The 13,504-nt window shown below is 48.9% G+C and overlaps 1 protein-coding gene across 23 annotated transcripts in view; it reads left to right on the forward strand.

Annotated features, from left to right (window-relative positions):
• SORL1 (sortilin related receptor 1) overlaps positions 1-13,504 on the forward strand; it is a 218,259-nt gene that overhangs the window by 142,058 nt on the left and 62,697 nt on the right. For all 23 annotated transcript variants that reach the window (XM_084978368.1, XM_084978363.1, XM_084978367.1 and 20 more), the window contains 6 exons: positions 39-170; positions 2,225-2,316; positions 3,808-4,054; positions 4,709-4,847; positions 10,627-10,800; positions 12,347-12,460. In XM_084978368.1, the coding sequence (XP_084834494.1) occupies positions 39-170; positions 2,225-2,316; positions 3,808-4,054; positions 4,709-4,847; positions 10,627-10,800; positions 12,347-12,460 (898 nt within the window). The remainder of the gene's footprint in view (positions 1-38; positions 171-2,224; positions 2,317-3,807; positions 4,055-4,708; positions 4,848-10,626; positions 10,801-12,346; positions 12,461-13,504) is intronic.

Here is a 13,504-nt window from a genome sequence, read left to right on the forward strand (position 1 = left end):
GCCTTTCACAGCGTTTCTTCTTCTTTTTCTCCCTTCAGCGCCTCTGTTTGAATGGGAATACGGGCCAAGAGGTGATCATCAATTCTGGCCTGGAGACAGTAGAAGCCTTGGCTTTTGAACCCCTCAGCCAGTTACTTTACTGGGTGGATTCTGGCTTCAAAAAGATTGAGGTATGTGTCTTCCATGCGGTCCTTTATTAAGCAAGCAGGGAGCACCCGGGCTGTGAGCCAGATTTGACACACAGGTGGGAGCCAGTGTGTCACGGTTCTCTGGAAATTCTTTGAGAATTCCGGAAAATGGCGGTCCCATGTGCGAACAGAATGCCTGAATCTGTCAAATGGAAGATTTCATTAAGACACCTGAATGCTCATATTTTGGCTGGCGGAAGCATAGAGCAGTAACAGTAATGATGATGATACCATAGCATTATTATAATGCCGTCACATCAAGACTCGGGTATTATTGCCTTCAATTAGCTTAATAAAGATAATACCATGATCGCGACGCACATTGTTAATTAATGAGGAGGAGAAGCCCTGTTGGAACCACTTTGCATGAATTATTTGATCCACTTTCCACCACCCCCCTGTGAGGGGAGTGCTCTTGGTATCCTCACCTCCCACGTCTGCAGCTCAGCTTCCCAGGGCAACAAGAGGGTGAGAAATCGTGGTCTCCTCGGTGCACTCAACTCCTACACATATCTCTGAGGCCCTGGGGCCCTGGCTCGGCACCCCTTTAGACTGATTCCACAGGGAGGCATGACTCGTGGGTTCCTGGAAGGCACAGTAGAAGTCCAGAGACTCAGCCAGGAGAAGTTGCAGGACACAAGCCACAAATGGGAGAGGCAGACCTGGGTTCAGTGTTGATTCTGGGTAGCTAACCTCTCTAAGCGTCAGTTTCTTCATCTCTAAGATGCAGATTCCTGGAGTTCCCATTGCGGCTCAGCAAGTTAAGAACCTGACTCGTATCCATGAGGATATGCGGGTTTGATCCCTGGCTTTGCTCAGTGGGTTAAGGATCTGGTGTTGCTGTGAGCTGTGGTACAGGTCAGAGATGCAACTCAGATCCCTCGTGGCTCGGGTGTAGGCTGGCAGCTGCAGCTCCGATTTGACCCCTAGCCTGGGAACTTCCATGTGCTAGAGGTGCAGCTTTAAAAAGAGAGAGAGAGAGGGAGATTCCTTTATCCACTCAGTCATTTAACAAGTGTTTATGTGCCAGGTCTGGTTTCAGGTCGTGATGGTACAGCAGGAGGCAGGACACATAGGTCCCTGTGCTGAGAGAGATTAGGTTTTAGTGGAGGAAGCAAATGATGAAGACATGATTATGTCTGTCCTATGGGTGCCAAGTACTGCACAGAACATCAAATGGGGCAGTGCAGCCATGTGACTGGCGTGAGGAGGTTCTTGGCAGTGGCATCTGAGCTGAGCTCTAACCAAAAGAAGGGGATGGTTCCCCTCACAGGGCGGCTGAGAGAAGGGAATGGAGAGCGGCACTGCACCGGGCAGGTACTGAGCAGCGTGTCGGTCCTGTTATTACTCCACCTCTCCTTTTTTTAATTGGGTGTGGTCAGCGCTTTACTAGAAGAATGCAGGTAAAGTTCAAGTGTCTTCCTGCTCGTGGCAAACAACTCAAACACAGTGCGTGAAAATGGTGTAAGAAGAATCCGTGATGAGAGCTGTGCCAGACCCTAGTGGAGGTGGGTCGGGAGGGCTAGCAGAGGAGGTGGACCTGGCAGGGCGTTTCGAAGGAAGGATAGGATTTGAGCCGAGGACAGGCCTGCGAGGGGCCTTGGCGAGGATGGACAGGAGTGGCTGTGTCAGGCTTGGAGAGCATGGCAAGACCAGCCTCCTGGAAGGTGTAGGTGCTGTGACATTGAGAATTCGGGGACAGAGCAGAGCCATTGGTGGCCTTGGAGCGTGGAGACATAGGCGGGAGGAGCAAATAAACACAGTCAGTGCTTAGCTTCTGCAGATCATCAAGCCCCCGGAACACAGGGGGGCACAGGAGATGCTGGCTCTTCTTTCACAGGAGACGTGTCACCTGAGTGAGAGGAGGGAGCTGCTCACGGCTGGAGGCCAGAGCAGGTTTCCCAGATCCTGCTCCTGGAGAATCAGGCAGCCGTAGAGGGATGCGTCTATAAAGCAGGAGCCAAGTGGAGACTTCACAGTGGGGTCTTTTAAGGAGCTCAGCTCCACCTTGGCCTTTCCACCCCTTTGCTTGTCAGGTGGGCAATCCAGACGGCGACTTCCGACTCACGATCGTCAATTCCTCTGTGCTTGATCGGCCCAGGGCTCTGGTTCTCGTGCCCCAAGACGGGTAAGTGTGGCCCCAGAGGAAATCTGTGTGTGTCTGTTGCTGCAACAGACAGATTTCTTGCTGGACAGAAACTTGTTTCTGATGATTGTGGTTGAAATAATCTATAAACTGTGTCTTGGAACCTTGGTCAGCTCGCTCCATCCACTTGCCTTAGCATCAGACTCTCTTTAGGCACCAGGATGCCTCAGAGCTGTGGGGTGTTTCTCTAACCCAGGTGGATTTAAAAGTCTCTCTGTGGACATAGCCAGGACTGGTTGGGTACTGTAAGGAATCTTTATCTTGAGTTTCGTGGATGATACAAACATTTAACACATATTCTGTCTTTTCCCTGCCACCCCCTCGCCCAGCTTGTGTTTTCTCACTAGCAATTTATATGCAAAGGTGCTTTTTATTAGTTTATTATTAACTTAAACATAAGAAAGTTCTGAATTAGGCTTTCTAGCATTTATGATTGAAAATTAAATCTAGTAAAAGAAAATTCTGAAAGTAGCGTATGTACTTGATTAAAAATATGAAAAGAGAGCAGAAGTTGATGAAATGAAAAATACCTGCTTTTTCTTTTTTCTTAACTCTACACTCTCACACTTCCTAGGGGTGATCATGGTTAATAGTTTCTTGTGTATCATCCCAAAGTTATTTTTACCTATGTACAGGTGTACTCCCTTTAAACACATGCACCTACCTGCCTATTCATCAAATAGAATCGTATATTTACTATTCTGCATGTTGTTCCCCCCCCCTTTTTTTTTCTTTTTAAGGCCATAGCTGTGGCATATGGAAGTTCCTAAGCTAGGGGTCAAATTGGAGCTGCAGTTGCTGGTCTACACAGCCGCAGCAATGCCAGATCTGAGCCACATCTGTGATCTGCACCACAGCTCATGGCAACGCTGGATCCTTAACCCACTGAGCAAGGCCAGGGATTGAACCTGCATCTTCATGGATGCTAGTTAGGTTTGTTTCCATTGAGCCACAATGGGAACTCCTTCTGCATGTTTTAAAAACATTTAATGTGGCTTGAAGATAGTTTTATGTGAGTACATGTGGATCTTTAGGCTTCATAATATTCTTTTGAGGCGTCATAATATTCTTTTGTATGTACCATAATGTATCATTTTATAGATTAACATTTTGGTCTTTGAATACACACACACACACACACACACACACACACACACACACACACACACACACACACAAACACGCACCTCTAAATGCATGTATGTGTTTTGCTAGTGTGAACACTGCTGTGATGAACAGCTTTGTCCGTTATCTTTGCATAATTTGACTATATCCATAGATGAATCTCAGTAAAATTATTTCTGGGTCAAGTAATGAAGTGGCTTTAAGGATTACGACTACAAATTGTAGTAACCATGCTGCATTGTTGGCTGGATTGTTGTAGAGGGGCTTCTTTCCTCTTTGGAGGAGTTTTGAGCTCCCAGGCCCTGACTTCTGATGGGATGTATGTTCTTCTTCCCTGGTTTCGACCAGGGTGATGTTCTGGACCGACTGGGGTGACCTGAGGCCTGGCATTTACCGGAGCAACATGGATGGTTCGGCTGCCTATCGGCTCGTGTCGGAAGATGTCAAGTGGCCCAACGGCATCGCCGTGGACGCTCAGTGGGTCTACTGGACGGACGCCTACCTAGACTGTATCGAGCGGGTCACTTTCAGCGGCCAGCAGCGCTCCATCATCCTGGACAACCTCCCGCACCCCTATGCCATTGCCGTCTTTAAGGTGGGACCTTCGTGTTCCCAGGATTATGTCACCTGTTAGTGTGGGCGAGGAGCAGATGGAGGTGACGAGTGCCTCACCTCCGGGTTTTTGTAGAGATGGTCACCTAACTTCTAGAAAATTAGCTCCTTTCTGACTTGGAGGCAGTTTCTCTCAGCCCCTAAGGAGGGATGTCAGACAGCTTCCAGGGGTCCCTCTTCATGTGCAAAAGGTTAGAGGTCAAGGTTGCATCCCGTGAAAATTCCCAGCTTGCCTTTTGGGGTCCGTAGCCTCATTTTGGTTCTGCACTTTGGTCTCTTACGAGCTTTCCTCACTTCATTCCCTGACGTTCTGCTCTACCCATGCGTCCTGGGTGCCTGTCACTTAGGCTCCGACTCTAGAGAGCAAAATGGTTCTTCCCAGCATTGGGAAGATTTGGAACTGAAGGACTGAGCTTGTGGTTGAACTTGAATGCTTCTCCTATAGTTGCTTTGGGGCCGTTCCTTCTGTGTGGATACTGGGTGAGGGTTGGATAAAATCACAGGCTTAGATTTAAGTGGAATCTGGATCTGGCTGGTCAGTGAATGCTGGGTGTCCACTGCACCATGGGGCGCTTGTTCTTAAGGAGGATCCAGAACAAAAGACTAAAGAGCTAACGAGCAAAGGTTCTCTTTTTAGAATGAGATCTACTGGGATGACTGGTCAGAGCTCAGCATATTCCGAGCTTCCAAACACAGCAAGTCCGACATGGCGATTCTGGCGAGCCAGCTCACGGGGCCCATGGACCTGAAGATTTTCTACCGGGGGAAGACGACGGGTAAGGCAGCTCCTCCTCTCTCTCCAGCTGATCTTTAGAAAGGGGCTGGGTGTGGGCAGTCTCTGTTCTTGCAGGATCTGGCAGGCTGCATCTTTGTTGTCACGACAACATGCGCATTATTTAATTTCTTCCTAATGACATCTTAATTTCTTTTCTAATGATACACAAACAGCTGGAAGACAGCATGTTTTTGCCTGCCTCAAATGCTGGCGCTGGGTGGGTAATTACACCCACCCCCTGCCTTTGGCCCCTGACTGATGGCTGGTGTGGCTTCTGTTGCAGCTGGAGATCCCCAGCGTGTGTGTGACCCCTGTTTGGCGCCCCGATGAGGAGCACTGCTGGGCTGGGTGCACGGCCAGGGGCTGCTTTTCGACAGGAGTCCTGTCTTCTGTGGTGTTCAGATGGCCCATTGCTTCTTGCGCCCTGTTTCCCTTGCAGTGCAGGGTGTAGTTGTGAGATGACTTAATTACTTTGTCCCCACCATGAAACCCCATGAAGACGGAGATTCTGTCTTGGTTTTTGCTTCGTAATCTTTCCAACATTTAGCACTCAGCAGCTCAGTAGGTGCTTGATTCCTCCTTGTTGAAAGAAGAAGGGTGGGGAGGGAAGAGTTGCCGGTAGGTGTAGAGATGAGTATCTGAAAGATTGTGGGGAGTTCCCTGGTGGCTCAGGGGGTTAAGGATTACTACTTGTCGCTGCTGTCAAGCAGGTTTGATCCCTGGTCCAGGAACTTCCAGATGCTATGGGCACAACTGAAAAAAGGGAAAGATTGTGGGCTGAGGCTTCAAGAACTGCTGTAAGGCTTTGGGCTGCTGGTCCTGCAATCTGAGATATCTGATAGAAACCTACTTCCTTTCCCCTTTTCTTTATTTCCCTACTATACTATTGATTCTAGAGAAGAGAGGTCAGGGTCCTCAGAGAAAGAATAGTCCCTTTAAGAAGAGCCGTCTTTATCTCAGCAGGATTAAATAGCATCCTGCGTCTGCTGACTCTCCTTTATTGACAAACTGCTAGGTTTCCTATTTTGAACTGAAATGTTGATATTGTCTTGGGGTTTTTGGTTGGCCCTGCGCTGAGAGAAAATTAACAAAGGGAAATAATACGGTTGTAGATAACATTGTTGTCCTTTGGGGATTAATGAAGAGAGCATGCATGAGAAAACCCTTAGAAAACTAAAGTAGCTGAGAAATGTAAGCCCGTTGTATTGTTGTCTTTGTAGCTGACCTGTGAGGCAGGCAGGGCTGGAGTTATGATCCCTGATTTCTCCATTAGGGAATGAACGCTCGGGTATGAATTAGCTTTCCCAGAGGCCCCTCAGTTGTGTAGGAGCTGGGCTCTTGTTCCAGTTCTGCCACTAAATGAAGGAGTCACATTCTTTCTGAGAGGAGGTGTCTGTTTTGAAATCGGGTGAGGGAAAGCAAGCGTGCTCCCAGCTCTCCTGCCTGAGATCTCAGGGCCTTTGACAAGGACACCCACCCCTCTGGATCTGCCCGCCAGCCAGCCAAGTGAATTGTCAGCATTTCTTTAAGTTACTCCCCAGTCCAGAAGGGCAGGTCTTTGTCTTGACAGGTGCTTGTAAGCCCGTGTTGGATGAGCACACAGCCCCAGCTCCTGCAATGCCATGTTCAGATGAATGGGTGAACCCTGGCTTTCCCACCCCCAGTCTTAGCTGGTCGCTTCATCCCAGCCACTGTGCGGTCACACCGGTGATCTGGGAGTTATTCAGTCTAAATGAAGGGGAGTCACGACCTGGAAAGGGGCCCTCCTGCCCACAGACGCAGGACCAGAGAAGCAAGTTTCTCCTCTCTTGGGCTGGTTGGGTTCAGTCAAAGCATCTGCAATGGTATCTGGCTGCTAGCACTGCCTGGATGCAGTGGACGCCTCTTGACCTTGGCCTTGTTTGCTCTGTCCTGCTTTGTCGGACACTGAGAGAGTGTTGCAAATCTGTGATGGCTATTGGCAATCCCCAGTGCCAGTCACGACTTTGTTGTCTGCTCCTAACACAAACAGGACTTGTACCAGCCACATGTAAGATGGTAATATGATAACAATGATAACTACATTTATTAAGGGGTTTTACTGTGTCCTAAGTACCACACTGATTTGCTTAGTGGGCTTGTGTAAATAACCTCAGTTCATCTTCTTCAAGTCCATGTATACTGTTAATCTTTTAAAAAACTTTTGGCCATGCCCATGGCATATGGAAGTTCCTGGGCCAGGGATCAAACCCCTGCCGCTGCAGTGACCCAAGCCACAGCAGTGGCACCCACAAGGGAACTCCAGCTTTCCCATTTTATAGATGAGAACATCAAAGTCAGTTTCAGTGACTTTTTCTCCATCACACACTTAGTAAGTAGTGAGCACTTGAACCCTAGTTAACTTCAAAGCTTGAACTTCAATTGGACCCTCAGGCTCTGCTCCCCTTTCATCTGTTGCTGGATTAGCAGTGCCCTGGTATGCGGCAGTGATTTAGAAGGACTAGATTTTGGTAGATATTTGTTTAAGATAAAGGTTTTGTACATTTGGAGCGTTTGTCAGTTTGGAGTATTTGGTTATGCACAGATGCGTGGTTTGTCTTCATACCTGGCCGTGTTTTACATACTCTTCCTGGAATTTACTCTTCATAAAGAGTGTTTTGTCTTTAAACAGCTTACTTTGCAAGGCTGTTACTGTATTCAGGTGGTGCTGCAATGGGTTAAAATATTTTGGAGCTCTTAGAGTTCTTCAGAGCCTGTAGTAATAAGCCTGTACTGCCCCTGCTTTAAAATATCTGCAGTGACATAGCAACATTGTTTCAAAAGTAGCTGATTCAAGGACTAGGGTCATTACAGAAGCTAGTTAGGTGTGGGTGAGTACACGTTGAAGTAGTGCCTTTTCATGTATTATTGTGAAGGGTTATTTCAAGTATTATATTTTCTTTTGAAAAGAAAGACAGAATAGATTTAAAAAGGTCTGTAATGAGGGCAAATATTTATTATGTGGGCTGGATTTGATTTTGATCGTTGTTGAGTGTGTAGATAGTTAAGCAGCTTAATGGCAGTTTTGGTTCCCATACTGATTCCGGAGGAATTTTGCCAAAGAGGAAATTTGAAAATGTTCTGAGTATCATCAGGGAGCTAAGGGTTTAGTCTTGGAAAGGGAAATTTGGGGGGATGAAGGCTGTCAGTTGTCCATTTTTTCTACAATGCTCACCTCACCCACACAGGACCGTGACATCCTGACATCCTGTGGGGGGTTCTCGGTCTCGTGTGGGTGGAAACCCTGCTGGATTCTCCTTCTGCTCCCTCACCTTCTCTGTGACTGGTGCTCCTGTTTTCTGTACCTTGGCTTTGGACCAGCCCACAGGGGCCTGCCCTTCCTACCTCTTGGGGTCAGTGACTTGGTTGGCTGTGTCTGGGTTAGTCCCTGATCCTGCCTCTTGGACGGCAGTTCCATTCGTGTTTGTCGAGACCAGTCTCCCGAAATACCGCATCTCATCTGGGGCTCCGTGGCTCTTCTTTGAGTGGGAACATCTGGCCCGCAGGTGAAAACGTCACATTATTTTACAGACACAGCCTGGGTGAAAATGCTCCTGTCGTTGAGTATTTTTCAAATATTATTGTCCAGTTTCTTGGAATATCCAACAATACAGTATCCTTTAAATGCAAAGAACATATTCCAGACCTGTCTGGGTGGTTCTTGTGAGTGGCAGGTCAGCATTCCCTGCTGTGGCTGTGGGCAGGTATATTTGAGATAAAGGGACAGTCTCTCTCTGTCCACAGAATAGATCCAGGGAACTGACTCCTGGCATTTCTGCTCCCATCAGCAGGTGATTCTCCTCTGGTAATTCAGCCTGTAGGTTTGGTGGAGTCATTTGCAGAATGTTTTTTTTTTTTTTCTTTTGCCTTTTTTTTTTGCTTTTTTAGGGTTGCACCCAGCGGCATATGGAGGTTCCCAGGCTAGGGGTCTAATCAGAACTACAGTGGCCGCCCTACATCATAGCCACAGCAACATCAGATCTGAGCCGCGTCTGCGACCTACACCACAGCTCACAGCAACACCAGATCACTAACCCACTGAGCGAGGCCAGGATGAACCCGCAACCTCATAGTTCCTAGTCAGATTCATTTCCATTGCCGCCACAATGGGAATTCCGCAGAACGCTTTTGCATGTTTCATCAAATGGATCTCCTTCTGTGGCTGTATTTTGTCTGCTTGGTAATGCCGTGTACTCTTGGATCCTTAGCATCAAAACAACACTGTTGCTATACCATCAGGATTTTTATTTTGACATGTGATGCTGTTGAAACACCAGTGAGGTGCCAGCACAGCCAAGACTTCTGAGTGTGTCATCACCCATCTCAGTAAGATCGTCATTCATGAACCCTGTTTCACATCCTGCAGGCCAGGATAGGTGGGGCATAGCTCAAACCTTGGCTGGATGGAAACAGACGATATGGATATGGTTCTTGTGGGGTTCTCTGGCCATGAGATGGCACAATTGAAGAATCTTTATCAGTTGGTTTTTTTTATCAAAGCATTTATGTATCTTCTCAGTTTTGAAGAAGAGAAGTCACAGGCCAAAGGAAAAGCATCCATTTCTTAATTTATGGCTTTTGTGTTGCTTGGTGGTTGTACCATGTTTTCAGTTGCTGTAAAATCATTTATGCGTCCTCTCTCTCCTTCCCAGAAGGACGAGGGGGATAGAAAACACCATTTCCCTCGCTGATCATCCACAAAGCTTCTCTCTTGACAGTGCAGAGAGGGATTTTATGGACTAGCTGGCACGCTCTTTGGAAAGCTGAACCAGAGAAAAGACTGCAAATAGTGGATTCGGTCAGCATTAACCAGTGAATTCTTATGTGGATTCACGACACATGGATTTGTTGCCTAACGGGTGCTCTGCTTGGTTCCGAATTGAGCTCAGCAGCTGTGCTCTGGTGCAAAGGAACTGGGAAGGGCAGGCCTGGATTTTTGTTCTGTCCTTACTCCAGTGTATGTTCTAATATAACAATAGGCTTTTGGGGAGTTCTGTCATGGCTCAGCGGTAACAAACCCAACTAGAATCCATGAGGACTCAGGTTCGATCCCTGGCTTCACTCAGTGGGTTAAGGATCCGGCATTGCTGTGTGCTGTGGTGTAGGTCGCAGACGCAGCTCGGATCCCACTTGCTGTGGCTGTGGTGTAGCCCAGCAGCTCCTGCTCTGATTCAGCCCCTAGCCTGGGAACTTCCATATACGGCAGGTGCAGCCCTAAAAAGACCAAAAAAAAAAAAAAAAAAAAAAAAAGCGGCAGGGGGGCTTTTGGGCTCTAAGTATAGAAACCCACCCAAGCTGACTCAAGTGAAAGTGTTGTGGACAGAATGAAGGGAGATGGTAAGGACGGGAGGTGCGTTGTGCGGATGGGGAAGGGCCTGGGCCTGGTAAAGCTGTCCCAAGTCCCAGGTGTTGTCCTTTCTTCTCTCCGTGTGAGTCAGCTTCATCCTCTCAACTCTGCAGACTGATCTTACCTGCACAGCTCTGACTGGCCCAGGTTTGGGCTTGCCCTGCATCACCTGTGACACCCACACAGTATGACTCATCTCCCCACTCCAGCTCCCTGCCTATCTTGGTGTCTGAGCACCCCAACTCCAGATTCCCAGGAGGACCAGCGGGTACCTGGCTCACCCTCTCTGCTTCACTCTTCTCTCCCGAGCTTCCTGTGATCCGGTCTGTGAACCCGGAGCTTGCACTGGGTCTCAGGCCTGTGTCTGGCGCCCCCTGGTGTTTACTGACCAGAATGCCATGTGTCTCCTCTCCAGGAAGCAACGCCTGTGTGTCCAGGCCGTGCAGCCTGCTGTGCCTGCCCAAGGCCAACAACACTAGAACCTGCCGGTGTCCAGATGGTGTTTCTGGCAGCGTCCTCCCGTCCGGGGACCTGATGTGCGAGTGCCCTCAGGGCTATCAGCTGAAGAACCACACGTGTGTCAAAGAAGGTGCCTCCCCTTTCCTTTTCTGCCCGTCCTCCTTCCCTTCTGTGGCCCTCGACTCACGCACATTTGAGGTTATTAAAAATGCCCAACGTGGACATAAAACCCACTAGACACACCCCAGTTTGGTGCCAAGGACTGTAGTCCCTCAGTCTTCATCCGGAACCGGCCCACGCCGTTCATTGAGACATAAGAGCTGCATTTGGGTTTAAGGTCAGGGCTGCAGGCCTGCCTCTGAGCCTGCCTTTCTATTCTTTTGCCACTGCTCCCTCTCCTCATCCACCCCCACATCCACCTTCTCCAGCTTCTGTAAGCTGGACCGCCCGGACGTGGACAAAAGTCTTAGACTCCTTCACAGTTCACCTCGTCCCACCCCACACTCTCCTCCCCTCACTCCTGCCAGCCTGGAATGCCCAGACTTTCCAACCAGTTTGCAGAGGGCTCTCCCTTTCCCACTCCCGAGCTGTGGCTAAGAGGCTGCGGCAGCCTCAGTTCACCCCCTTTGAGTCTGAACAGGTGGATTCTAACATTTTCTTCATCTGAAAACCTGTGAAATCTTTCTTTCTTGTCTGGTTGTTCCCCTTCACCCCTTTTGCAGCGTCTGGCCTCATATCTGGGAGGTGAGCCCCTCGGGCAAGGGCCTGGCCACGAAGTGCCCAGTTGGTGGCTGTGGCCCGAATTCCTGCTTTTCCTTATTATTCTCAAGGTTCCCTTTGTTTCGGAATTATGACCCCACCCCCACAGCAGCCTCTCCATCCAGGATGGTGAAATCCACAAAGTGGCCTTCTGGGCTCTCTTAAGAAATACAAATGGAAAAATGATGAGCCTTTTTTTTCCCTAAGACACAGGAGATTCTCTTCTAGGCTCTGGACGTCACCATAAAGCTGTTTGAGAAGAAATGGAGTTACCCTAAATTCCAGGAGGGGGAGAAAGGGCTTTTCTAGATCCCCATCAGAATGCTTTTGGTTCAAGGAGGCCAGCCATCATGTATTCTTAACCTAGTGTGTTAAACAGTGCCCTTCTTTCTATATGAGGATTTAGCACTGCTTGCTTTGGAGAAGTCATGGGATAGGAAAAAAGTCTTCACAAACGTGGAAAGCAAATCTCCATAACCCACCTGGTGGGTAAATGGAGTCTGTGAATATATATGACCATAGTCTATGTACACTGTGTGGCTATAGATATACTGAATATTTGTGTTTGGATACTGTGTACACGGTCCTTAAGGAGTTTCCTGTGGAATTAGCATTTTGTAACGGTGCATCGCTACCCACTAGATCCACCTGGGCAACATCACTGTCCTTTTTCATCATGGTTACTGCCCCCCCCCCCCAGCTGCCTCTTCTTTTAATTAGAAGAGGAGAGAAGGAGGCCCTGGCGGATGCTTCCTCCCCCGCGTGCACAGGTGCTTGCCATCCCCCTCCCCCTTTGCCATCTGAGGTGTGTTATTTGAGAAATTCACATGAAAACACAAAAGAGAAAGTCTTGCGGTCCAGCAGGAAGAATGATGTTGGTTTCGTTTCCTCTTCTGCCTCCCCCCGCTGGCGACCAGAGAATACCTGTCTCCGCAACCAGTATCGGTGCAGCAACGGGAACTGTATCAACAGCATCTGGTGGTGTGATTTTGACAACGACTGTGGAGACATGAGCGACGAGAGGAACTGCCGTGAGTCTGCGCCTGGCCATGTTCTCAGGATGCCAGGCATTTCCCTGCTCCTGGGAAGGCTGGACATGTTTCCTGGGCGGGGCCTGCAGTCTAGGGCCCCTTGTGATGGGTGATGCCCATCTAAGCTGATGGGACTTGGACAACAGAGGAAACCCCTCTCCATACCCTACTAGATACATATTATTATTTCAAAACAAACCCATATACTAAGCTAGCTGCTCATTATAAGAGATGTACAGGTTAGCTTTGCAAGGCTGAAACTGAGCTGATTCTGCAGTCAGGCAGCCTGAGCTCTGCCTGTGGCTCTTCCGCTGTGGTAGAGCTGGTGACCTGGGGCACGTGGCCAGGTCACAGTCCTTGATGTGCAAATTCCGTGTTTAGCATATTCAGAGATGGGCCACAGGCTTTACCTTGTTGCCTCCAATCAGTTGATGCCAGCTGCCAGCCAGGCTCAGGAGAGAATGTTCTAATCCACTGGTGGTGCTGGTTTGGCCTGAACATGAGCACGTGGGCAAGTGGGCATATAGGTGTCATCTTTGGACTGTGTGATTCCTCACATCTGACGGCTAAAGTGTGTGCCTAGCAGGGTTTAGAGACAGACGAATCACTCCTTATAAGGGATAATCTGTTGGCCACATTTGTGGCCATCATTCTTCAATTAATTTTTGGTAGCTCCACTTCATCTCCAAGGAGGTGCTCTGCCTTTTGTTGGTCAGTAACACATGGATACTCAACAAGTGTTCACTGAGGACCCTGCGTTCCAGGCTCTGTGCTGGGTCTGGGGATGGACTGCTGATCAGCGTGGATGGACAGAGTTCACAGTCTGAAGGTGGAGTCGGGAAAGTAAAGAGCCCATTACAGGATGGTGCTGTGACGGGCAAGCACCGCGAGCTTACAGGGAGGCAGCCCCACCAGACGGGGGGACGTACTTAGGAAGGGTGCGTAGAGGTGAATCGAGCAGAGGTGAAGGGAGGTGAGTTCAAAGCAAGGGAGCAGCACGTATGGGAGCCCAGAGGTCTGTGTGTGTGGCACGGGCAGGACAGG

Source organism: Sus scrofa, chromosome 9, assembly GCF_054392235.1.
Source record: "Sus scrofa isolate SSC_HxYL_T2T_F1_AM1 chromosome 9, Sscrofa_HxYL_maternal_Yorkshire_Landrace_v2.0, whole genome shotgun sequence".
NCBI lineage: Eukaryota > Metazoa > Chordata > Mammalia > Artiodactyla > Suidae > Sus > Sus scrofa.